Source organism: Drosophila hydei, unplaced genomic scaffold (assembly GCF_003285905.1).
Source record: "Drosophila hydei strain 15085-1641.00,03,60 unplaced genomic scaffold, DhydRS2 tig00008114-arrow-pilon, whole genome shotgun sequence".
Taxonomy (NCBI): Eukaryota; Metazoa; Arthropoda; class Insecta; order Diptera; family Drosophilidae; genus Drosophila; species Drosophila hydei.
The window spans coordinates 7,490,096-7,517,343 of NW_022045827.1; the positions used below are offsets into that span (position 1 = coordinate 7,490,096).

The 27,248-nt window shown below is 41.0% G+C and overlaps 1 protein-coding gene across 3 annotated transcripts in view; it reads right to left on the reverse strand.

Moving 5' to 3' along the window:
* The window catches only part of LOC111601174, a 115,817-nt gene that overhangs the window by 83,916 nt on the left and 4,653 nt on the right, over positions 1-27,248 (reverse strand). For all 3 annotated transcript variants that reach the window (XM_030224439.1, XM_030224438.1, XM_030224436.1), the window contains exons 3-7: positions 11,736-11,794; positions 7,741-7,966; positions 7,549-7,650; positions 7,341-7,457; positions 104-607 (exon numbers count right to left, since the gene is read on the reverse strand). In XM_030224439.1, the coding sequence (XP_030080299.1) occupies positions 104-607; positions 7,341-7,457; positions 7,549-7,650; positions 7,741-7,966; positions 11,736-11,789 (1,003 nt within the window). In that variant the 5' untranslated portion in view covers positions 11,790-11,794. The remainder of the gene's footprint in view (positions 1-103; positions 608-7,340; positions 7,458-7,548; positions 7,651-7,740; positions 7,967-11,735; positions 11,795-27,248) is intronic.

Consider the following 27,248-nt stretch of genomic DNA (forward strand, 5'->3'; position numbering starts at 1 on the left):
TTTCCAAAAAACGTGTGCAAAAATATACCAAAATAATGATGGCAAATATATCGAAAATGAGTAAAAATTCGCATTGAAAATATCATAAATAGTTGCTACTCACCCTCGCAGCCATGCATGGGATCACCGCTGAAGCCATCGGGGCACAGGCAGCGAAAACTGCCATCGGTATTCAGACAATCCGCATTGCGTCCGCAGGGCGTGCGTGCGCACTCGTCCAGATCGGCGCAACCCTGTTCGGCACGTCCATCGCCATCGTATCCCGGCGGGCAGTCGCAGCGATAACTGCCCTCGAGATTTGTACATATGGCACCGGGTCCGCACACATTCGGATATGCGCATTCATCAACATCCTGACAACCGTCGTAGGGATTGCCCACGAAGCCCTCGGGGCAGGCGCACGTGTGGTTGCCGGGCGTATTTATGCACTGAGCATGGGCACCACAAGCCAGCGGATTGCTGCACTCGTCAATGTCCGTACACAGCACCTCGCCATCGCCCGTATAGCCATCCTTACATTTGCACAGGAAGTGCGCCGGCAGATTACAGCACTCGGCATTCTCCACGCAACGCGATGCTATCGCCGGATCTTGGCATTCGTCAATGTCTGTAACAAACAATCATAACAGTTGAGACGCATGATTAATTGAACTTGAAGTCGCAAAGCCCTCCCGACCAAACGAAAGACTTAAGCAGCAAACTTGAAATGGCTCTACGCATTTTCCGTCTGGCTGCGCAACAGTCAGTGTTGCTGGACCACCACATCAAACGACTTTGGCATTTGAAATTTGCATGTTACGCATGACATTTCAGTGTCATCCACATTAATCTATGCATGTGGAGCTAAGCCAAACCAAGCAGCAATGTCAATGCGCACAGGATGCACCAGTTGCATACATTTAGCAAACAAATTAACTGTTCAGCTAACCGGAGGGTCATTGGCCAACACATGCCAATGATTTTTTGGTTTTCATAGATATGTTTCATATTAGCGAAACTTTGTTTGATTAACACTTTCTAGTTAACAAATTTGATTTTGATTTGATATTTATTTATAGCAAAATGTAAATTAACTTTTATTAGCAAATGAGCTTTTGTGATTTTATAGGCTTGCTTTTAAAATTGTATATAAATATATAAATATACATATATATGAATATAGTGTACCATAATCCCTAACCTTAATCTTTTCTATGAACACGTAATCGGTTTCAATCGGACTTATCGATTTTCTAACTGGGATTTAGATTAACTTTTCATCTATAGGTATTTTGTTTTGTGCTGTTCCGATTTCCCTTTGTTAAGCTTTAGCTGACTTTTATCTGTGCACGGCGTTTGTTTTAATTGGATGTATCCATGGCTAGCTCATGCGGAAGCACCACATTGGAACTTTCCGCTCCAGTAGGCCGCACCGCATTGAGAATTCAATCGGAGTACCCCGGAGCCAATGAAGCGGTAACTGGCAAACGATGCCAGTCTAAGGGCCGCATACAGATACAAATGAAAACAACACGATGGACGATCTCTTCGGCTAACTGTGGGCCATTAATCATTGGGCTTATGGATAAGATATGTTGTACATTTATAGCTAATATGACATAAGTACAAAAGTTGGCAAAAGCCAAAGACAAGGACGCGAACAGGGAGTGAGATGTTTCTACACACACATGGACGTGTGTGTGTGTGTTTAAGTGTGTTTATGTTTGAGTGGAGTGCCTTATAATTATGAGCAGTCGAGCAAGTTGCGCAGTTATAATTACTAGTTTTTAGCTTATAAATTAAGAGGATCATCACTCTAAAACTGGTATTCCCGCCCCACCAAGGCTCTCTCTCAGAACACACTCACACACACACACAGAGACAAACTGATATGGCTGCATTCCATGTTTTGCTGCCGCAACGCCAGCAATTGCTAACTCTGATTACTCAATGTCATCGTCTTCGTTCGCCTGTCTGCCGACTGGCAGTTGGCAGTTGCCAGTTGGTAGCTGGTAGCTGGCAGTTGGTAGCATTGGCCAGAAGTTTAGCCAGAAGCAGGAAGCATTCTATGTTCTTCTAAGTTTCAATGTCAGTTTAATTACTTTATGCAATGCAGTTACAGAACGCTGAGACAGAGGGTTGTCCAGCCAGACCCTGGCCCAGGCTCCAGCTGAGGCCCAGGCATAGGCCAATGACCAAAGGCCATTGGCCAACTGGTTGTAGCTCCTGCCACCAGCTGTCATATAATATTTTACAGTCCGTTTGACGTTAGGTGCAAAATTCAATTTATTTGTGCTTCAGCGTCTAATTATAATAAAAATAAAATTTTGGAGCATAGTTCTACTCGCTTCGATGTGGGCGTGGGCCAGCCTTGGGCCAAATGTTGTGGCTCTCCACTTGAAAACCAATCAAATATGCGTGACTAAATGTAATTAACTTGAATGCATGTTCAAAAAAAAAAACACAAAAAACGATGCTGACATAATTTCATCGTATTCTCAGACCCACTCGGATTTCAGATTTCCGGTTGGGCTTCGGGTATGATTAGAAGCACATTCTGTTTAGTTGGTTTTTTGTTTCTTTCTTGTTCAAGTAGCCCTGGCAGAACATTTCAGAGGTTTGTCAGAGAACTTAGAGTTTTATGAAATTTATAACTGATAATTGAATTAGCCAACCAAAGTTTGTCGAGTGTATGAAAAATATGGCATCACAGAGGATTCAATTCTTGTTGCATCATATAATATTCAACTTTTCGCCAGTTCACCAAACATTCTGCGCTTTGTTTAAGTGCACTAATCAAAAATAATTAGCAGTCGCGTCTGTTCGACTATTGTGAAATGCTAAAACAAAAATCTACATAGCAGATAAATTCTGGAGCGCTGCCTGCCTGCCTATCAGTGTGCTGTCTGGTCTAACTGGCGTCCATCTAATAAATCTATGTAATTGTTGTGCTAATTAGCATTTGCGAATTTGTTGTTGCTTTTGATTTGAGTTATGACATTCGTGCCACAAAAGTGTGCACTATTTTTACAGATCGTCGCATAGTTTATAGAAGAACAGCAATTTATGAGCGGACATGACTTTCATGCTCCACTGCTGTACGATGATGAGCGACTCTCAAAAAATACAGAGAAACACAGATAGAAACACAAAGCTTCAAGTATATGTGACTAATTTATGGTGAAGCATAACTCACTAACATTTGAACTTGAACTCGAGCAAAAAGTGAAGCGAATTGCAAAAAAAGCTTAAGAATTTAGAATGGAATGGCGTGACTTGTAAATACCCTGTTTAGGTAACTTGTATATATATTCCTCTACGCCTAGGTAAAATGCCCAAAGCTAATAACGGCCTATTTTACCTTGTAGATCTCTGAGTCTTATATATATTATATATCACTTCTTATATATCACTTTTTGGCAAGTATATGACATTGTGTACAGAGAGGATTAGTAACTGCTAGAATTGTAGAGGTTTACAGACTTTTTAAATAAAAATTTGTCAATCTTAAGACTAACTCCATTGATGAGAGAACAGGCTTAAGCCAATCTAAGGAAAGGAAGCCCATAAAATAAAATCGATTTAAAATGTTAAACGAGCCAAAGACAATCAAAATGTGCGCTTTAATTGTGTTAAGATATATATTTATATTTTGTATGCTTTATTTTATATACCTTCTACACATTGTGCACAGGGTATTTAAGAAAAAACATAAATGGGGCATAAAATTAAAATGAAGGAAAACTGAAATTAGCTAACAAATTTGTGGCGCAATTATGCGTTAAGTATTTCCATATATACACACACTTATGTGTGTAAGGCGAAAAGATCAAGGTCGCCGGCAAGTGATGTCAGCGTCAGTGTCGAAGTTGGAATCATGGGTGGCTCAATTGGCGGCAGCACCACCACGCGTGAATGTGGCAACATGCGGCGACCCGAAAAGGGGCGGCTGGCATAATGAGGCGTGTCAATGCCGACGCTTTAGGCCATTTTCATGGCTTATCAGCCGTCGGCTGCGACACGACAATTAATTGCTGCCATTTTGATATGCAAAAAGTGCAAAGTACCTTAAGAAAATATATACGTATGTCCGCTATATACGATATATATATATATATTGACAGATTAAACACGTTCGGTCTACAAAAGCTAGCGACGCTTATCAGCTGACGTTGATCACAAGCTGTGCGTCGAACTGGTTGGCGTATTGTGTAGCTTGTAACTGGGAGCTGGGAGCTGGGAGCTGGAGTTGGAGTTGGAGTTGGAGCTGCTGAAGTCAGTGCCGTTTGCTGCTTTTGAGGACAGCATTAAGCGCCGACAATGCTACCGCCTCATGCGTTGCCAATGCCGCCAAAAGCTGCGCTACGTGGGCCACAATCTATTTTATCCGTTTTAATGATCTGCCCCAGTTAGCGAAACGAAAGGGAGCAGCCGCCTGGTGAACGTGGCAAACAAACAAAAATAACAACAGCACAAAAACAAAAAAAAGAAACACAACAACAGCTGCAACAACTTTGTAAGATTATTTCATGTTGTTGCTGTCGCTTGACTGCCGCAAAAATGGTTATAAATTTAGCACTCAACTCGAGGCACTCACTCCATTTTTCTGGTTGGCGCGTTGCAAGACAAATACATTAGAAGCAGCTATTGACTTGCCACAAACCAACAGACAACTGGGTGCCAATGTGTGTGTGTGTGTGCGTGTTTCTGTGTGTATTGCAATTTTGTCTTTGCCGTCTTGAGAGTTAAGACTTCATTGCATAACTGGACTTTGACGACGCGTTAACGAAGCCATCGCCAAATGCACGCATCTGAGTTATGAACATGAAATAATGCGAATGTGCCACCAGGTCTGCAACAGGTTGCAGGCAGCACCGCTTTATACCGTTACACCTGGCAGCCAAACAGGTAGACGCATGAGATCTCCCTCCACGCAAAATGTGTCGCTATCTAAGCCAAAAAGAGCGGGGGCAGCGGTAGTTGGAGCTGAAGCTGTAGCTGCAGCTGGATAGGCCAACTTCAGGCCATGATTTGTATTGCAAAGTTTATTGGGTGAACTTGAGCGAGCCACGCAAACTGGATATATACACGAGCAATAAAGTCAAATGCTATAAAGTCGGTTAGCCATGGAAAATGAATAGATTTGGCACAACATATGAAAGGAATAGTAATAACGATTTTTTACTTCTTCTTAATGGTGCAGAAACTGTTCGTGGGGAAAGGAGAGATGAGTTTTCTTATGTGAAATTATCATAAAGTTATTTAAGATCTAATCCAAGTCAAATATTTTGACTCTTCAGATTGCCTGAATCGACTTTTTGCACAACTTGTATTCAGTTATACGAGCTTTCTCAGTTAAAGGCCAGCTGTAATTTTTTGCGGTCCGAGTTGAGATTAGCCAGCGAATAATTAAAAGTAATTACGTACTAATGTTGAGGCGTTTTAAAGTCAATTCATCAAGATTTAATTAGATACACTCGTGGTAATTTTGATTGAATGCAGACGGTGGCAATGTCGAGGGTGCGTGTCAGTGGCTTTTCATGGAGTTCAAGTGCTTATGCCACGCACATGGGTAGCCGAGACTTTCTCAGCGTATTTAAAACAGGTTGATTCAAATGATTACAGGCAGTTTGAGCTGTTCTTTGGAACTCGGACTGTGCTGTCGTAATGAAATGCATCTCGAATACGTGCACAAGGCGAGAGAAAGAAAAGGCGACGTTCGGGGCAGGTGGAAGTGGAATTAGATAATGCTCGTATGACTGCAATGCGATGCTGGCGTTACATGCCACTGCCCAGAATTTATGCATGCCTGCCGGTCGTTGCAAACTGTGACTCCACCCTCCCATCTCCCCAGTGTGCCCGCCCAGTCGTCTGACAGTCGCTGCGAGAAGTCGTCACATGTAATCTAGAATCTCGGCAACGTCTTCATACTTAGTGGGGTAATGCCAGAGCGTTTGTGAAATTTGCGCTCGTTATCGCATTGCATCGCTGGCAACGAGAAGCGAGCAACGAGCAGCGGGTAGTGGGAAGAGGCAGCAGCAGCCACAGCTAGACACATGCTCTTGAGTGTTGAAAGTTCTGGCGTGTCCATGTTTGGGGTCAGATTACATGACACTGATTCCTCGTCTAACAGACGTGTGTGCTCGTAAGTACGATTATGTCTATGTCTGTTCCATGGCGCGAAAGCATTGCTACAAATGTTGTGGTTTTCCTTCCTATGTAGAAGCAGCCACCAACCACTACCGAGCCACTACCGCCACCACCACCATCATTACAATCATCATCATCAACTGTGCCAAGAGCGGCAGCAAATGTAGGAAGAGTTTTTTGCAGGTAAGTGGTCCCTTGCTTAGAATCTTCTGCTTTTCTAGTTATTATTGTTATTTTTTTTTAGATTTTCTTGTGCTCTTTTTGCCTCTGCGGTGCCATAATGTGTTTTCATTACGCAACATTAGGCCGAGTCCAATTATGGCTGCCAGCTTTTCACTGTCGAATAGACAAGACAGGCAAACAGGTGCGCAGAAGGGTTTCTGGGCCCACGCTGAGAGCAATTTAAAGAGCGAACAAGCCGATGAAAAAAGCTCATTAACCCGAGACCTGTACAAGAAACTATATCAATCTAAAGAAAAAAGTATCTGGGAACTATAAACAAAAACAAAAATGTATCGCATAAGAGCATCTACATAGATATAGCTAGAGATAACTAGCCAATGTCGTAAGTACATGAAGTTAGGCTGAAAATTTACTCAAAGATCAGCTACAATACAATGTAATACTCTTTAAGCTAAAAGGCTTAGCATCATTATTTATAGAGCTACATTTCTTTTGGACTATTAGAAAGTCTTAAATGTAATTCGGATTACATAATACTTGTTCTCAGTGCTTGGTCTTTGAGATCCACTATGGTACATCTCAATGATCACAGCCTCAACAATAACAGACTCGCAACAAAGACGCTATAAGGTACTCAAGTGTAATCGCTACACGGTCATTATTATTACCTCGCTGGCTAAGTATACAGAGGAGATTCCATTGTAAGCTGAGAGAAAAGCTTTCATATTATTGTTGGCGCTGTTGCCGTTGTTGTGATGGCCGGCGCGTCTTTTGTTACATTTTCAAATAGAGGCTGGGCACTTGAGACGATTTGAAATGACTTGGCTCAGAGATCTCCAGCGAAATAAACCGTTAGCATTAAGATCTATGGGTAACCTAGACTGGCGGCGGCTAACCGGGTACAAATAATATAACAGACGTTGACGGAAGTCCAAAACGGCAACAACAATCATTTGTTGTGCTGTTGTTGTTGGGCTGGCCGGTCGGTCGGTCATTATGCTTATGCTAACAATATGGCTGGCACTTACCTTCACAATGGAAGCCATCGCCGCGATAGCCCGGAAAGCAGGTACACGTGAAGCTGCCCAATGTGTTTGTGCAATGGGCAAACACATCGCATGGACGTTGCTTGCATTCGTTCTCATCTGTGAAGGAGAGAGGTTTTTTGTTTTTTGTTTTTCATTTTATTTTTACGGTTATGTAAGTTGAGACAAGCCCACATGGCTAAGGACTTACCCTGATCGACGCAATTGCAACCGCCAAAGCCGTCATTGCAATGGCAAACGCCATTCAGGCAAACACCATTTGTGCACTGTGTGCCATCCTTATCACAGTCATCTGCAAACAGCAACAACAAGAACAAGAAAATATAAATTTAGTTTATCGTTAAGTGAACCCATTCAAGACGGAGCTTGCAGTGGTGCTTACTTGTGCATTTGAGCTCTTTGCTCAGCTCATCGGAACCAAGAAAGCAGTCTTGATTACCGTCGCAGATTTTCGATAGATCGTATAGTTGCAAATAGTCTGTAGACTCATTAACTTGGCAGCCAAAATAGCCATCTTCGAGATTCAGAAAGAACACTTCGCCTCGAAATCGACTATGCTTGTTTGGATTTGTCTTAAAGGGTTGTATTTGTTGGTGTTGTGAATGTACCTGTAACGGGAAAAGGTACGATAAATAATGTGGATAACAGAATAAGAGTCATACTTTTAATACTAAAATGGGTACTTTGTAATTTCCCTAGGTTAAAACGTTGCTTTTCCCTGACTCCGAAATGATTCATTCTTCTAATTTTGTTGACTCGAATGAAATATTTAACTTTATAAAATGTGGAACACCGGCTACAGATCTACATACATTTATGTAGATTTTAAGATTCTAAAGCTGAGCTGACATTTCGAAGACAGTTTTCCACCCAAAGCTTAACCCATTTAACATTTACAAAAAGGCAGCAGCTGCAACCTTCGCTATGTTTACCAAGTTTCATTTCGTATTTTGTGCTTTTAGTGGGGCTTGAAACTAATTTAAATTCAAATTAGATACAGTAAAGTTAGCAGGCGTAGCAACGTCAGCGCTTCTTCAACGAGATTTCCTAACCGACAGCCGCAGCTTGATGCGGTCCATATGGGCAGCATATTTATACAGGTTTGCATTCATAGCACATACATACAGCGTCTTTTGCTGCTGCTGCTGCTGTCGCTGCTGTTTGTGTTGTTTTGCCAACGCTTAATTGTTACACTTCGTTGATTTTACTTTTATAAGCACACACAAAAACAAAAGTTGTTTGCCATATTTTCTCAGTGTGTATATGTGTGTGTGTTGCCTGAGTGACTGAGTGACTGACGGTACGGTTTGTTACTGTTACCAACGCTCAACATTAGATAGCGATATAAAAAACGAGTTTGTCACTTAAGACCTTTTTGCGCTACTGCAAAACGAATTAAAACAAGTTTCATTTGGGTAACACATTGTGTGGCTCTTATATTTCGCATTTTTTTATTTGTTTTGTACTCGCAGCTCGATCACTTCCTACGTTTCGGCGTTCCATTCCAATAAAAACATTATGGCTGTGTCGACTTTTGAGTTCCTGCTACGTTTTTAATGGCATTTAGCTAAAGATTCCAACTGTTTGATATCTCCACATGTTAATTTGACATAATCAACTGCATATGTGTGTTAGAAAGCAGGCCAAAGGTAAATAGCTGACTGAAGACTGTGTCATCCGGGAGCATAAACTTGAACTTGGCTTATGATTTACATAGTTAACATAAATAGCTTTTAATTAACTCATTTGATTCTTCTTATTAATCGTATTTATTCATCAGATATTCAGAAAAATTAAAGCTGATTTTAATAATATTAGAACATGGTCAGAAAGAAGTTATGGCAAGCTTTTGTTTGACTTTGGTAAGGAAAACCTCTGCATTGTGCTATCTGCTATTCACTCATAAAAGATACCAGAGTATTTAGCCTGTTTGAAAGAGCATCTCAACTTTTTTATTGATCGTTTGCCTCTTTAGATGTTGTGTACAATTGGGCCGTAAAGAATTTTATGATAGAACTGAAAGGCAATCTCTGTTTAAGCTGTTGCTCAGGATTTTGGTGATCAAACCAATTACTGTGAGGTTGGGCTGAAGCTGTGTTGTTTCCATTTTCAGACCAAGACACGTGAAGCGCATTGCCACCTTTCTAGCTGGCTAATGAGCAGCAGCCCCACCACGTATAAAGAGTGCAATAAAAGCTAAGGTGTGAGCATGAAGCACTCACTGCTGTCAAGTTCAAGTTAAGTCTGAGAATTGTTTTAAGTAGATTTTTATCAAAAAAAGCGAAAAAAAAGTTGTGTGGAAGTTCTATCCACACGTTCGTTGTGAGTTGAGATGAGGTTTTTTCAATTGGTTTTGCTTTGTGCTCGCTTCACGCCATGCAACGCTAGCGGCCTTGCTGAACAATAGATGCAGCTATCAGCAGCCAGCAGCAGCTAACCGCCAGTAGACGCCCGCCGCCCCCTGCCTGCTCACAGCTACCTTATAGTTTTATCAACTGACAGGCTGCACAATAAGCAGCGCATGCACTCAAGTGCAGCAGCAGCAGCTCCAGCAGTCGCATCATCACATGCAACAATTAAAGGTGTGAGTGTATTGCAATGAAGATGATGCTGCTGCTGTTGCAGCGAAACTCCCATGACATTGAGCGGCGCGCCGTCGTAGCACAATGAAATTTTTGTTGTTGGCAAGTTGTTAGCAAAGTTAACTGAGACAATGACAGCGCCCGTCAACGCTCAAGTGCATCCGTTATAATAACTAACTGTCGATGGGTATTTGCTGTGCGCACTTGAATTTTGTGTATCAGTAAGTCAGCCAGGCAAGTTTGTTGCCTAAGTCTTTTGTTTGGCCTGTCGGGCTAATCAAATTAATAACAAACAAAAATCTCTACCCTTTCGCACGCATTAATCATCTAATCAAAACGCACAAATAGAAAGCGAAGCACGTCAAAAAATAAATAAAAATAAACAAATACAAAAAGTTCCCTCCATTGAGAGTGTCGCGAAAAGGCAACAAATGCGTGAGCTGGTGAATGTCAATGAACTTGTGGCTTAGCTTTAGGCTTAAAGCATTCTTTTGGCCAATTTATAAAGCACCGGTTCAGGCTGCCACAGACCGCTATCGTCTATCTCTCTCTCTGCTTCACTCTTTTTAGACCACTGCATAAATCGATGACTATCGCAACATTTTTACAGCTAATGCGGCTATTTTTATTCATTACGTTTTTCGGCTTTCTACCATCGATTTGTGTCTCGGGTCTTCTTCGTTGCCCATTTCTCTGTTCCATTGAATCGCCGACTGTCTGCGACTTAATGGAGGAAGGGTATACTGTGCTTTGGACTTAACTCATGACTTAGACCAAAAGCAAAATATTTAAAACTAGTGAAGCATTCAATTAACTGAGTTGTAATGAATAAATAATAATTTCTTCAAAATATTTTCTATAATATATATGTATTAGCATTTGTCATTTTAAAAGAGTATCTAAAAGTCAAACTCTTTTCTTTTCTTCTAATTTTGTCTGTTATTTGTTCTGCACTATCATTACACCATCTGCCCGCACAAGCATGTTTTCCCGTTCTCTTTCTGTTTAAACAGCCATCAAGTCAACTATCTAATGCCATTTTCTGTCTGCTTGTCTAAACTGCCAATTTATTTGCTAAGCAACAAGTCAAATTTTTCTTAAGTTCTGAGTTATCGCTTCGTATTTTCTTTCATTTCACAGTTTGTTGTTAAATTTAATAAGTTTGTGCTTAGAATTGAAAAATAAAGCTCTTTGGTAGTAATTTCTCGTTTATGGCTCATTTGCATGGCCGGCCGGACATGTACCGTTAGGCCATCAAACATCTTGCCGCACCGGGTTGCATCATTATGAGCATTTGCTTTTCTTACAGCTGAGATCATATATATATATATATATATAATATATATATATATATATATATATATATATATATATTGTTGTTTACTGCTTGTATTAAATTTTGTTCAATAATGAGTTGTCAGCTCGTAAATTTGTCAATAGCCGCGGGCTTTGTGTGAAAGGTGCTCAGAGTTCTGGACAAACTCATAAATTAATTATTGTTCATATGCTAACTGACAATGCCTGAGTTCTAATCCAAGTCTATTAAAATTTATGGCTTGGCCTGAACCTGACTTTCCTTTGAACCCGGAGCAAGCCACACCTCTATCAGTCTATATTGTTCTCAGCCAATGTGATTAGTCAAGAGCCTAAGCTTGAATCCATTCATAAAATACTACCGGCTTTTGTTAGTGAAAAATATAAAGTTATTTTAAGCATAAGTTACTGATTTTTAAACTTTAGGAAAGAATATAAAATATAATTATTTTCTATTTAAATTTCTTGGCATAATACTTACTGTACTCGAGAGTAGTAGCACTATCCACGTGACTAGTGGCAAAAATATTTTCATTTTTGCTGAAATGAGAAGAAACGAGAATCAGACACATTAAAAATCATTAAAAACACAATTAAAAGCAAGTTAAGAAAACATAATGCGTACGGCTAGGGTCTACTTAAATTAAATTGTAATGCGATTTCCTGCTTAAGAGTCCAAACCAAAAACAAGAATCACAAAAACAAACACAAACACAAATAATTAACTTAAAATTTCAAACACGCAGCTCGAGAGCCCTGCAAAATTGGCCTGGTCATCAGGGACAGGTGCCAAAAACCAACAAAATCTACAAAGAAAGAAACAAAAGACGGCAGACAAATAAAAATACACTTACAAAAAAATGTGCGGCAAGTGCGAAGACGGGTAAATGACACTTGAAATTTATGCGCAAACATGAGCAGCGTCTCTGCTTATCTTTCAGCCTTTTCTCTGAAAAATTTATACAACGGCACTGCAAACACAGACCAGCATAAAAATTACAGCAAACAGCCCAAGAGAGCGAGAGAGATAAAACACCTCTGGCAAAAAATAAAACAGTTGTATATTTATATATGTGACCTGGCCATTGTTGTTGTTGCTGCACGTTTTCTCACGCATTCATTTTCCACTTTCAGTTTTCAGCTGCTTTGGATTTTCATAAAGTTTTGGCCGGCATCAAACTGGCGCGACTAGCGAAGTGGACAAGGCAAGGCCTGTTAATTGGTAGAATAGTCGTAAAGCAATACAAAATTGTCGCTGCGGGCCGGAGGAAAAACGTAATAATTTTGTGTGAAAACTGATAGCATCTTTATATGGTATTCAGATGGCTGGATTGTCAGGTAGGTGGCCATATAATTATGACATAATCAAACAACGGCTGTTACCGGAAGTTGGGCCGACACTACCTTAGATAGAATTTACACGCGGCAATCATAAAACAGAAGAAGAACGAGCTGAAGAAGAGCCACACGAAGAAGATACTCTCCATTAATATGTACATGGGTTTTGTGGGCATGGCATGATGTAAAGCCAGTGCGCCCTTTCATCTGGGCGTCAACAAACAACTTTCTTAACTTGGCGTGAACGTTAACGTCTGCATATGTTAAAATATTTGCCATTATCTGCGTGTATTCTGCACAAAACACATATAAATCGCGCCCCGGGCACACAATAAAAACTTCAACGGAGTCCAAGCAACATGCTACAAGCCAGCGCCTGGTTTTCGGTTGTGGGCCTGGCCCTGGTCCTTGGCTGTGGCCCAGCCTGGTCGTACGATTTATCTATTTCGGTTTATCAGCTAATAAACGCTTAAATAAAATACACACTCTAAGCTAAATTACATGCGCTTTGCACGATTGCCAGCCAAAGGAAATAAACCTTGAACAAATCGTAGGCTAATGCGGAGGCAGCCTAACTTTGAGATACCCTTTAAGCTATAGAGAATTCAAAATTGTTAAACAAACTCGCTATGCTTCACTGTACATTCCCGATATCATATAAAATAAAAAACTGAGCAATCCTTCCATACTACTTACGACATTTACAGGGTATGACTACTACAGTGCACTGCAAACTCAACTCAGGCCAATAGATTCGCTCTCTTCTAACGACATTTGAAGCGATCCAGGCTCTGATTCTGGTTACGCTTTCGACTCGGGTCCCGGCCCATGTTGAAGGCCATCGCCTTTTTGGTTAATCTTGTTTGGCCGTTTATGCCGTGGCCGTGGCAGTGGCAGTGGCAGCGGCCGTGGCCTTTGGGCGCTTTTGTGTGTTGTCCATGTTCATGATCACTTAATTAAAGCAGGAGCCATGGCCGTGCCGCTTTAGAGTTTCTCGATCTCTCGCACTTACATTTTATGTGCGCTCACAATGTAGTTGCGAATATATTTTTCTGTGATGCTTGATAAATTTATGTTGCCGCGAAATGAGCGTAATTTGGTTGCTTGCTGCGGCCTGAGAGTTTGGTTTGGCTTGCTTTGGCTCAGCTGGGGATTAGCGACTCCCTTCCGGCTGACAAGCTGATAAATGTGCGTGATAAATGTGAATGCTCTTGTGGTTGTTGCCGTTGTTGCTGTTCGTTAAGCCTGATTGAAGATCTAACAATGCCAAGTGCTATAAACTCTCAAGCCCTGCAACTACCATGAAATAACTAAATTGGATAAGGCCTTAAGTGCCTCCCAGTCTAGTCTACGCCGGATATAAATATTTATTCGGTTTTATCACCATGTGAAACTTGTTTTCCAATTTAGCCAAAGGTCAGGCATTAGTTCAAGATGTTCTGCACAATTAGAATTAATTATCTTTTAGCTAGACTTCATGTAAACTGATTTACGTATAAAAGTTCTGATACTCACAGCCAAATGCTTGTCTAATCTTATTAACAACGAGCCAGATAGAACGGCATCAACTTATGCCCTGTTTGTGTGGAAGCTTCTTTTCAAAACTTGTTTCAATTAACATTCATTTACAGCAATTGAACTAACGGCAATTCCATTGTTTATTTTGAATAGTTTTTTGGAGGCAACAAATCAAAATATTTGTACAATGTCAACACTTCGAACGAAGGTTAGCAATCAAATGAGCTAAAGCCACGAAATCAAGAAACCGTTTCGTTCGCTTTGGCAGTTAAATTTTGAAGCGCCCTGGCGCTCACTCATCGCGCGAGTCGCCAGCGATGATCTCATCTTGTATTAACCTGTCTAGCCACTAAATCAAAGTCAAAGAAGCCAGTGACACATTTTTGCCTGCTTGTCCGAAAAAAACAACAAGATAAAAACGAGCCCCAATATATACTATATATATATATATATATATATATACATATATATATATATATATATATATATATATATATATATATATTATATAAATATATATATTCATACCCAGGCATAGCTGCGCTGATCGCATCTTTATTAAAAATAAATGCTGATTGCTTGAAAAATGTGTTTAATTTTTGAAGGCAAACATTTTGTGCATTACCCGCTTTAGGTTGGCCTATGTATGCGTGTGTGTGTGTGTGTATCTAAGGTTTTTTTCTTCTGTGACACGTACTGTGCACACACCCAATACAAATTCAATTGCTCAACCGGATGCTGACGCGAATTACATTGTTTTTATTTGAACTCATTTAACAGTAGTCGCTGTTGCCGTTGCCGCTGCTGTCGATAAACATTTCGTATTTGCATGTCACGACTTGTCATTTATTTATTAACATTTGTTTTTCTTGACTGATTTCCAAATTGCAGTCGTTGCGCCCTAGTTTCGTGCTTGCTGCCATAAATCTAGCGGACGATCAATGTGCTTAGGCTTAGCAGACACCGGCCACGCCCGCCGGCTGGTGGGCTGATCAATTAATTATGGTTTTTCAATGTCAAAACTGTCGGTTCAAAGGATCTGTGGCATTCGCCACATAAATCTTTGTGTGGCGGGCGCCTGGCAGCTGCGTGGTCCATCCTTTAGCTCGCTGCTTGTGCAGTTTGTCTAATTGCGGGTTGACTGCCGCCAACTGAAGGTCACTGACAGCGCCGCAGACAGCAGTTTGCGCCTGCCTGACAATGCGCCGCCGGCCTGTCTCAACTGGCTGCGGGCTGTAACTCATTGCTTCAGCGGAATTATCGACTCACTGTCTGCTCGGGTACCCGCATGCCTCACGCCTTTTGATATAGGCAACTGCAACAAGTTGCAACTGGCAAGTTGCCAACCAGTTCATATGAAAATGCATAATCAATCAAATAAAACGACAACAAAACAGAGAGGGTGAGAGAGTGGGAGTGGCATCGAAACAGATAGAGATTGTGTATGAGACAGGAATAACTTTGCGACTGCGCAACGAATAATAAATGCACTTAGCTTAGATAAAATGGGGTATCACAGAAAGGGAGAGAGGGTGAGAGAGAGATAGAGACAGAGAGAGAGCGAAATATATCTTAAAATGAGCTTAAGCTCAAAAGCAAATGTCAGAATATCAGAAGCGTAAGACAATGATCATAGAACTTTGCTATTCCTTGCCTTTACCAATCCCATCTTTTACTTAATACATAATTATTTAAAATTTATTAAGTTTGAAATTCATTTTAAAAATTATAACATAAACTCCGCCCATAAGTTTCAATCAGATCAATTTCTATTAACATTTTATTCTAACAATAAATTATTAACGGTCTTTCGGTCTCATCATTCATTGATGCTGATAACCAAAAACACAGCAAAATTCCAGACAGATCGCACAGCGATAATCCAATATCAGCTAAAAACATTCGACAAAGCTACAAAGGCTAAGCTTGAAGTTTTAGCTCATAAATCTTTTTGAGACTCCGCGCTTTGACTGCGTGACTTAGCTATTATGCCCGAAAAAATTGAAAAGGGTAGAAAAAGGGTAAGAAAAATAAAATTGCTCATGTGCATTCCAACGCCCATTGGCGTATCGTTTGCGCATCTTCATCTCAGAGACGACATTTCGTACAGCTTAAATGTCGGAGGGCGGGTAAGAGGAGCCATCCACTGACCGGTGACTGCTTAAGAGTAGCTACTTTATGGCATTACATTGCAGTCGACAGTCGAGTGTTGTTAACAATTCGTGTAAAGTTGCCGCTCATTAAAAACTCATAAATCAGTGCAACAACAACAACAACAGCAACAGCAACAGCAGCAATAATAATTGCCGTTGCGAGGGCAGTGTCAAAATAAGGAACCCAGCTAAAGCCAACGGAAATGGCCACCTGGCTAGCAACTGTTGCCGTTTGCTGTTGCTGCTGCTGCTGCTGTTGTTGTTGTTGACGGCATTGGCATCGTCAGTGGCACACCGGTACACCGGTGTCGATGGCGGGCCGGTACCCGCTATGCGCAATGCAGTTTCCGCATTGGCAATATTGACATCTGCTTGGGTTTTTGATTAATGATAAATGCTGTGAGCATCCGCCGCTATGACACTTAGCTGAGAACTCTCTCAGAGCGGAGCCATTAGTCCGGTATGGCTGCATTGGTATGGGTACGGGTGCGGGTAGGAGTTCGGCTAGTGCAATCAATTGGTCCCTGCTTGGGCGCACAATTTAAAGCAATACTAACGCTGTTAGACAAGAAACCACTTTCAAGAGCTGCTGCTCGGCTTGGCTAACTTGGCTAACAGGGAAAACGGCTTTCAACTCGTTTCGTTGGTCGGCGCTCTGCGGTTAGCTGTTGTGCCGTGGGTGCAGCCGCCGTTGCATGTTGCATGCTGCAAGTACGTTCAACTTTTCAAGTTAACAGTTAGATTTTGAAATAGCCAGCGGCAGCCAGCATACCAGTTTCTTAGCTGCAGCTCCGCCGGCCTGAGAACGCACTAAGCTCCATTGCTTCTATAGAGCGTATTATGCTTCTTTTTTATTGCGCTTGCTGCACCACAACTCGCTGCTCTGGTCCGATCAAGATGCGCAGTTCGATGCTCGACGGAAGGAAATTGCAGTCGAGCGACGCCGTTTGCTGCGGTGCACATTAAATAAATACTTGGAAATTTTAGTGTGTTAAAATCAAACTAAAGCAATGCAAATGCCAAACGGTAACAGCAGTAGCAACAGCAACAGCCGCAGCAGCAACAACAGCAGCATTTTTGCTGGGGTTTTGTGTAACATTAACCCAAATACATAAAATTCTGGTGAATCGCAACGAAAGACTTAAGCAACAAACTGGCTGTAGGCTAGCCGTTCACTCGGCACATCGCCAGGCCAGGATCTAATACCCTACATTGGCCCATAATTAATCATTCTGACTTGCTTCTCCCTCTCCTTTTTTTGGGTTTTTAGGTGAGCCTGTGCTCAAGCAGGAAATCATTAGTGGGGCAAAGAATTTGTGTGCGGGATGGCCACAAATCATTTCAAACGAAACGAATGGAAGGAAGCCACAAACATAAACCAGTTCCTGAATATGCCAATGTCATTAGACAGCTATAGATAGCCATGGAATGGGTAGTTCTTGGTAAAAGCTAGCATATATTTCGAGAACTCCTTATTGCATCACATATATTTCAGCTAAATTTGAATCTTATTGTATTCATATATAGATAACATATATATAGAAAATATAGATACTACCTACGTTATTATTTTGTATCATAAAGGATTACTTACAATGCCTTTACTCAGTATTTGCCTCAGTCTTATGTAAAATGCGGATGACTGTTAACAACGATTTCATGGAACATCTTCAAAATGAAATACAAATTTATTGAAATTGATTCAACTTCCGTCATTTTAACATCTGTTAAAAGTTGTCAACATATTTTATATGCTACACGGGCTGTTAGTACATGTTATATTATCAGATCCTCAAAATTTGCCCCTTTGCAGCTACACTTCATCAGCTAAATGCATACAATGAAGACATTACAGATGCAGAAACAATGCGAATTTGTTGTCAGCAGCCGATTGGATGGGTTGGTATTGGATTGTTGACAAGTTTTTGATAAGATTAATATGCGGCACAGGCTTAAAGCTTAGGCATGCAAAACAGTTGAGTTGCGGGAGCATTGCACGCACAGAAGGACAGAACAGAACAGGACAGGGCAGGACTGTGGAAGGGCGCAGCAGGACACACAAAGAGTCGCTGGCAACTGGGCTGGGCTGGGCGCTGAATCTGAAGCCTCGATCTGTGGCTAGGCAAAGCTACTAAATCTCTTTATTCCATTACAATGGAGCAGCAGCAGCAGCAGCTCGTGTAGTCATCTTATTTGTAGTAGCAATGTCTTGATATATTATTGTCTGAGAGCCAAGTGGGAGGCGAGCGGAGTAGTTCATGGCTTTGTTTATGGTGTGTTGACTGTTTTGTTTATGTAGCTGTTCGGGCGCGTTGTGCGGATTTTTGTGTACAACTTAAGATGGCTTAAAAGTGGGTGCCAAGATTGTGACAATCGCTTGACATAATTGAGACATTGCGAAATGCGATTAATTGTGTCTGTGCCTCTGCAACAAGTGGGTGCAGCGTGATCGGCTCGGCTGCTGCAAGAACTGGCCAATGGCCAGCGAAAATGTCAAGGTTAAGTGCTTAACCTTTACAAAGTAGCTGCACGATGTCTGCTGTGTGCTGCTGTCTGCGACGCCGACTGCAACAAAAACAATTTAAATGCAATTTTTGCTTAAATAAGAAATAAAATCTGCGACGCGTTGCTAAAACAACAACTGCAACAGCAGTAATAACAACAACAACAACAACAGCAGCAGCAGCTACAGCAAAACTGAAAAACAAATATTTGCTAATTTATCCTGTACGTGTCCTCCAACTAAGTGCACAGGTTCGGGCCTTAAGCCATGCCACATTGGCCATGGTGCCACAGGCAGTGATCCCTCTCACTCTCTCTCTCTCTGTCGCTTACTCTCTGTCTTTCGCTGTGCCCCGCTCTTTGCCCCGTGTGGCCAGTCGTGTTGATTGTTTGCATTGGGACGTTCAGCGCATGCTGTTAAAATGCCTTTGATCTTCTGATATTTTCTTGCTGCCTCCGTCCGGGCCAGGCCCAAAGTGGACACGGCGGGCGTATTTAACTTGACTGCGCTGCGTTACCAACTCGCAGCAGACCCTTTTCAGGTCTTGGTCAACGGGCAACTTGTTAAAAAGAATGTCGACTGCAAGCGACGCATGTTTTTTTTTGTTTCGCTTCGTTTTCTTTTTCTGTTTTTAGGAATGGTCAGTAGTCGGCAGTTAAGAATCGCAAATCGAGAGTCGAGTGTCGGCAATCAGCCCATCGGTAAACGGGAGTCTGCGGAGCAACGAGATTTCGCTTTCATTGCTTGCGCTGACTGCATGACTTTGTTTTTTTTTTCTCTTTCAATATTTAACCCAGAAATTAGCTGGCAACTCTGGCGGCCACCTCTTAATGGTAAAGGTGTTAATTAGTATTTTTTTATGGTATTTTTGCTTAAAAACGAAGCTCAGCAGTGTTAAACATAAATGTCAATATTTATTTATGCATATTGAAGATAAGTCTGAGCCTTAATTTATGACAGAATGTGTCTAAGCTGAGCCTCGTAAATATCCAATCAGTCGTAAATTGTCTGCAGCAGCCCAACCACTAGCACATTGATGTGTGCGTGTCTCTGAACTTTGCCCCTCCTAGTCATTAAGTGCAGTCAATCGACCCGTTGGCGCCTTTTGGACTTTCCAATTTTCGCCTACGCTTGGCGAGGTGAACTGCTCTGGCAACTGCCAGTGATTGCTGTTGGCGGCATGCCAGACTGCCACATATGGACACAACGTCTTGACTGCAGCCGACTGCGCCGTAAATGGCATGGGAGGCCAATAGAAAGGTAGCTGCATAAGTTCGTTGCCTAAGTCTTTCGTTTTCTGCGCGCGGAAGAGACAATTGCAAGTGTCGCCTGTGCTTAACTGTACAGTTAAGGATGACTAAGCAGCGCCTGAATCAATCCCAGCTAGCGGAAACTTATTTAAATAAGCGGCAAGACAAGAGACAGTTACACACATACGCACACACACACGCACACTCATACACACAGTGAAGCGTCGAATTAATTGTTGCCTGCTTACAATTCTAATTTGTATGATTTTTACGTATTTATCCGGCGGAAGTAAACCATTGTTGCTGCTGCTGTTGTTGTTGTTGTCATCTTCTTCTTGTTAGTGCTGCCAGTTCTTTGGATAAGTTTATTTGTGCTGTAAATTGCAAATGCGCGCGACTAAGGCGGGGGCAGCTGAGCAAAAACATAACGCGCCTTGCCATATACTTCAATATAATAAATAACAACAACAACAACAACAACAACAACAACACTACCAGCTTATATATACTTGTGCATTAGTTGCCTGTTGGCTGTGCGTACGTGCCCGGACCCGGCGTCGCCATTGCGATCCTCTCTTCAGCTCTTTTGGGCTTATGCCACAACTGAAAGCGCTGTCGTTGACGACGACGCATTGTAAAAAGAGTTTTATGCAATTGCCGCTGTTGTCGTTGTTGTTGTTTGCTTGCCTATTGTATAATAGTGTTGGCAACTGTGCGTTTGTATGCGTGGTATGTGCTCTGCATAATTTTTTGATCCGCCTGCCAAGTTGCCTTCGTCTTTACGGCCATGTTATGAAAAGTGCTGTCCAATGCTGCCGTTTGACCATTTTCAATTCCCAATTCCATGCCCAATCACCTTTGTGTCTGTCTTTCGCCTGCCCTTCGCCAGAGTCTCTGACCGCGTGGGCGATTGCTGTGTATCTCTGTGTGTGAGTTTTATGCGTTGATTGAATCGAACGCAATACGATTTGACTGCTCTTGGCCAAGGGCCAGAGACATGAATCAGTTGTCTCGTTGCACAGTGGCAGGCTAAAGCGCATGTGGCTAAGTATGTGACCAGCATGGCCAACAAACTTGAAGACATGCAAGAAAATCATGCTTCCTACTTGAATCGTTTTATACAAATGAAAAAAATAAATATGAAAATGTGCCACAAAAGCAGTTGAAGTTAAAGTTAAATTTGATAAGAAAATTGTTTAAGAAAATGTAAAAAGTTTACCAAACAATATATAATAATTATTATTTGGAGTATTTAAATAAATTTACTTACGGCTTAACCTTAAGCCAAGCTAATTAAGCGAATAATTTAAAAGACAGCTCGAAGCTATCTTTTAGCTTAGAAATTTGGCTCAGATGTTCATCTCAATAAACTGGATTCTTATATTAATTTAATTTGAATAATTTTAAAAGCCAATACTGCACGGGATAGATATTTGCGGAAATCCGGGCTTACGAGCTGAAATTGAAAGCTGACTCATTATTGCTTGAGCTGATGTCAACCTTTAGATATTCAAGTTTTTTGCTATTTAACAACATTTTCTAAACCAGTCTAATAACAAATCTTCTGCTTAAATTTAATATTATATACAGTAATACAAAAACAAAATTGTACAGAAGCCTGAGATCAGTTGACGCTTAGCTAGCAACTCCTTTACACAACACTCCATATTTTCGATTTAAGTGAATTTTAAAGTTGTCATAGCAAAAGACCTTGAAAATTGCTGCTAACTGGAAGAAAAAGCAAAAAAAAAGTGGACAAGCTGCAAATTTAAATATACAAAAATAGCAAATAGTGGACAGGGAACAAGGAACAAGGAGTCGCTTGTAAAAATGCAAATCAATAAGTAAAGTTCCAGTTTGCTCTAGCAATAAAATAAATGTAAAATCGACCATTAAAAAACTCGACAAGTTCTTTACTTATGCTTATTTTTTTGTCGCGCGCAGCAGAGCAGCAGCGGCTGTCCCTAGTTGGCTTTCAATTTGGCTTAGGGCTCGTCGCGAGGTGTTAATTATCGCTAAAAGTCAATGGTAGGCAATCGGCAAAATCTGCGCACGGCCAACAGCGAATTGGCCCGGTTCGGCTACTGTCGCCATATCGGCATCTGCCCGACCAGCACTTTGCATCTTTGTCCCTTGAGAATAGACGGCGGCCGGGACAGCAGTGGACAGCGGTTGAGCATAAGGTTCGACAGCTGTACAAGTGGCTAGCCAGGATAATTAATATGAAAATATGTGGCGACTCCAGCTCGGGACAGCACAAATGTTTGTTTCTAGCTATTTTTAGCGATTGCCATTTTTAATGAGCACAGCCCAAAGGAGCTATTCGAGTCATGCCGTAGGCCCACCCAGGCATCCTAATTATGCGCTTATTTTTATGAATTATTAAAATAAGCAAAGTGGAGCGAGTCGCCGGCATTAATTGCTTTATAATGGAGCACTTGAGATATCATAAGAGCAGCAGGACAGGAAAACCCAAAAGAGAGCGAGAAAGAAATAGGACATCGGGAATTGAGAGAGGTCGCCACTCATATTTCTATATAATTTATTGTAATGCACTTGGGCGTGTTTCATTTCTCGCTTTAAAATGGCATAAATTTCATGTGCCCTGCCTTGCAAGATGCCAACAATTTATTCGCCGTAAAAAACTACAAACATACACATATAAATGCATATACGTATATACAAATATATATATATATATATATATATATATATTTATATATATATTTATTTATTTTTTTGCGCTGTGGACCTCCTCGAATGTTGTGCATGTCCATGTCCATGTACAAAGCAGGCGGCCAGGCCAATTTACTTTTCATTGAGTTGAGCAAAAAAACTAAAACCGAACTGCAGTGAACTGTAAGCTGCGTTCATTACATGTTGTTATTTGTTGTCTGGCGGTACATTATTGGTCTTGTTCGCTCTTTTGCTCACCAATTAGCCAGCTAGGCTGACCACCTTCCCCGAAACGAAAGACTCAGGCAACGAACTTGTCTGCACGACGTTTCACTTTTGCGTTTTTCTAACTTTAATATAGAAAAAAAAAACGAGTAGACATAAAATAAATACAGGTATTTAACTTACAGATACCCTATATTATTAAGGAAAGGCAACAAGTACTTTAAAATATATATATCTAGTCATCTTGAGAGCAATATTCTCGATATGAGCTATTTGGGGTACAGGGTATTGCAAGAATAATGGTAAACTGCGTAAGACCACATTAAGTCTTAGAACAGCTAGTTGATGAACCGCATAGTGGCCATAGGCATCAATCAAATGAAATCCCATGGCTCATTGTTTTCACACACTTGAGGCGCGTTCTTGACGACTCTTGTGTGTGCGTGTGTGGTTAAGGAAGTGACTCGTCCCTTTCTGTGGCTACTTTGGGGCTTTGCTCAAAGCCTCTTCAATTAGCTTTCAAAATCAATCAACTCTACATTTGCGTGTAACAGCTTTTAATTACAAAGTAGTTTTTCGCTCCCTCTGTCTCTTTCTCTCTTTGTCTTTCTTTTGTGTGTGGGTCGTTCACTAAGTGTGGCTGAGTGTCGATATTGAAGGCTGCTCAGCAGCCCACGCCCCTCGGTTACGCCTCTGCAAATGTGTTTGGTATATAATGTATGTTGTTTGTTGTTCGCTTGTTAGAATCGCGCTTTGATTCATATGCAAATCGGGTTTTTCTTCTCTCTTCGCTCGGCTTATTGGTAATAAGCCAATTGGCGTTAATCAAGCCAACTGAGCCGTAAAACCTACGCACAGCCTAAGGCCAAACATTGTGTGGTACGCTCTCAGTATCTGTGTGTATGCGAGTATGTATGTGTGTGTCTTTAAGGCGCACAAATTGTCGCCAATGTTTCGAGTGTAACAGTTGTTGACCTTCGCAATGTTGAGTCATGACATTTTTGTGCGTACGTGAAGCCGGAGCTAAGACATAATTCAACAATTGTAAGCTCAACTGAATAAGTATTCAATCAGAGATTATTCTATTAATAATTAAAAATTGAGTTGCTTGAAATAATGAACTCTAACTGTAATACATAAAATTCTATACATAGTTCATGATTAAATTCTGTGAATAACAATGAACGTAATAACTATAATTTGTTATAAGTCAAGATATGATCCAATTTTAAAGGCTGATGTCAGAGAGTCAACGATTCCACAAATATAGATATCATATAAAAATTAATCTCTGTCAAAACAAACAAATTACTTGGACTGAAGTAGCAGTTCAGCTGCCAGCTCGTCACAGCTTCTCACTTAAACGGGAAACATTTAGCACCTAGGCGAAGTTCTTTTGTCTTTCGAGCGTCGAGCTATTAATTATAATATATATGTATATAAATATTATTCCTACACATGTATTACAAACTACCGCAAACGCCTGTCAACCCCTATTAAAGTCCAACTGGCTTAATTAGCGAGAAGCGTCATTTACTGGTGCTACTGCTGCTGCTGGTGTTGGCTGGTATCAGTGAGTGTTGCTAGCCAGTGGCTAGGAGGCGACCCTCAGCCTCCAGATGAGGCAATTCGATTAGGCCGACTGCATAGGCAGGTAAATGTAATTTAATAATTGCGGTTTGCTCCAGCCTCTATGCCAGTTGATTAACATGTGCGGTTTTTGCAATTTACGGCCAGCTCACAGGATATGACGGTCAGCTGGCGACAGGATGTGGCAGCCATAGCATACACACATGGGGGCCACATGCAAATTGCTTATGTGGTGGGCACTTCAAACGCAGCGGCAGTTGTAATTGAATTTTAAATTGCTGACGTACGCATCGAGGCGATTAACTAGATTAATTTAAATGAAGTTATTAGTCGGCCCGATTGCTTTAGACAGGCGCTAACAAAAGACTTAGGCAACGAACTTGCCACAGCTACCGTGCACACGACACACAACTTACAAGAGACAAGTAGCAATTGCAGCAGGGGTTTTTCTTTTTTCGGTTTTTATTGCATTTGAAAGTTAAATGACGTCGTTAATTGGGCGCCAATCTTAACTGTCTAAACGGGTTTTTCGGTTTTTTGGGGCTTTGCTGCAGTTGCAGCTAAAATTGTTGCAAATTGTAATCTAAAAGGTTCCGTGTTGGTTTTTTCTTTTAGACAGTTGCTGCTGCTGCCGCTGCTGCTGCTTGTGGCAACTAATATGAGTCATAAATTTAAAGGCTTGTTGATTTTTTAAAACTGAAATAAATAAACGGCATTACGGCTAGTTATATGCAGGCGTCGTTTCGGCTCAGGGTCTGACACTGCCATAAGCTCATGAAAATAACAAAAAAAACGGAGTCTGACGTTGGCGTTTGTACAGGTCTGAAACTGTAACTGGAACTGGGCTGGGCCAAAGTCGTCTGGTTACTTTTGCATTTGTTTCACAGTTCAGTCTCAGATTCAGTTTGCATGATTTTGCATAAAACGTAGCCGTGTCCGTCCCTTAGTCCGTTCTGTACCCTTTCATTGCTACAATAATTTTCGGGGCCTGCAGACTACGGGCCACACAGACAAAAAAACTTAATTTTTGGCAATTCCTTTTTAGTCATGACATCATTTCGAGTCGGCAGCCCTACAAAAAAATACAAAAATAAGACCAGGAAAAAAACCTGGTCGCTGTTTTACTTTCGCTTTTGTTGCTCTTTTCGGCGCATATTTCTTCTTTTTTTTGCAGATTTGCCGATGCTCGTTTATTTCAGTTTTTTCTTACTTTCTGGTTTAGTCTGCGGTTTGCAGTGGCTGACAGCTTGCTGAAAGGCCAAAAATTTTTGGGACTTCCACTCGTATAAGGCATTGAAAACGAAACCAAGTTCTGGTGAAAGTAGGTTGACTGCCTACCTGTCCTCTTGTCCAGAAATCGAAAACGCATAACAAGTGCAAGTCAGCCACGAAAAAACGAACATACAAGTGAAGTGGCATCAGCTCTGAACGATTGTGTCATATGGCAACAGCCCACGCAACAAAATCTTTGCCAATCAGCACAACGCCCACCACATACCAATTTAGCCAAGCTACTCGTAAATGCCGACATCAGCCTTGGCTGACTTTGACGCTGACTCTGACTCTGACTCCGACTCTGACTAATGATGATGCGATTGATGCTGCTGCTTTTGTTAGATGAAACTATGGCAACAGCGTCTGCGTCCAATATTGAACTGACGCACGCTGATCTGGTTGTGGTGGGCGCACACACTTTGACTTTTTTGGTCGTACACAATTTATGAGAATTCTTGCCGTACAAAGAAGACCGTGCAAAGAAAAAATTGATTTCGTTTTTCTGCAAAATTTATTAGAATTTGCGGCTGCTGCGGCGGCATTGTGCGATTTTTTGCGCTGCTGGTGGGAATAGCCTTGAGTCGCAGCCACTTAGGTTCAACAGACTGTGTGGGGTGCACAATATAAGTTGATGTGGCCAAAGTTGGTGCATGAAGCAATTAGTTTTTTAGCTAAATCTACTTTTTAGCTTAGACCAGCAAGTTTTGTTACTAAGTTGAATGTCTTTCTGGGCGCTCTATATAGAATTTTACAGATTCAATTTCGTGGAAATGACTGCAGCCATTATAGAGGCTGTCTTTTTTGGGACATACAAATGATTCAAGTTTGTCACTTAAGTCTTTTGTATCAGATGACATTTAAAATATAGACATAACATGTACATACTTAAAGTTATTTTATATAGCTACTAAGCAGTCGTAGCTGCAAATTGTAGGGTAACTATTACAATTTAATATGTTGGAGAAGTTCTAATTCTTTTGCAGTGCAGAGAATTGGTTAAAAAATATATGTGTATAACTAAAACTTAAAATTTTTCTCAGCTTATCGATTGGTTAAGCTGTGCCGTAACTCTCTGAAATATAATCAATTCAGATAAAAAAAAGTGGTTAAGCTTGAAGTCATAATTGAAGTTATGAAATTTTAAGTTTTTAGTTTTCTGATGAGCGCACCGCACTAAAATGATTTTATTAAGTTATTTTACGACTTGAGTTTGTTGCTTAAGTTTTTCGTTATTATGTACCTTACATTGTTGTGCAGTTTGTGTACGAGTTTCTTGTATTGGCGTAGAATTGCATGCAAAGCTTTCTGACTTTTTGTGCTCTTTTAATAGCTGCAATTTCGACCCACGCAGCATGGGAAGGGGGCAACTGAGTCAGGCTCATAATTTATGGTCATTAATATTGTAATTTCTTTTTGAGTTCCGAGGCTGCCTTCAGCCACAGCTCGCACGCAAAACAATAATACAT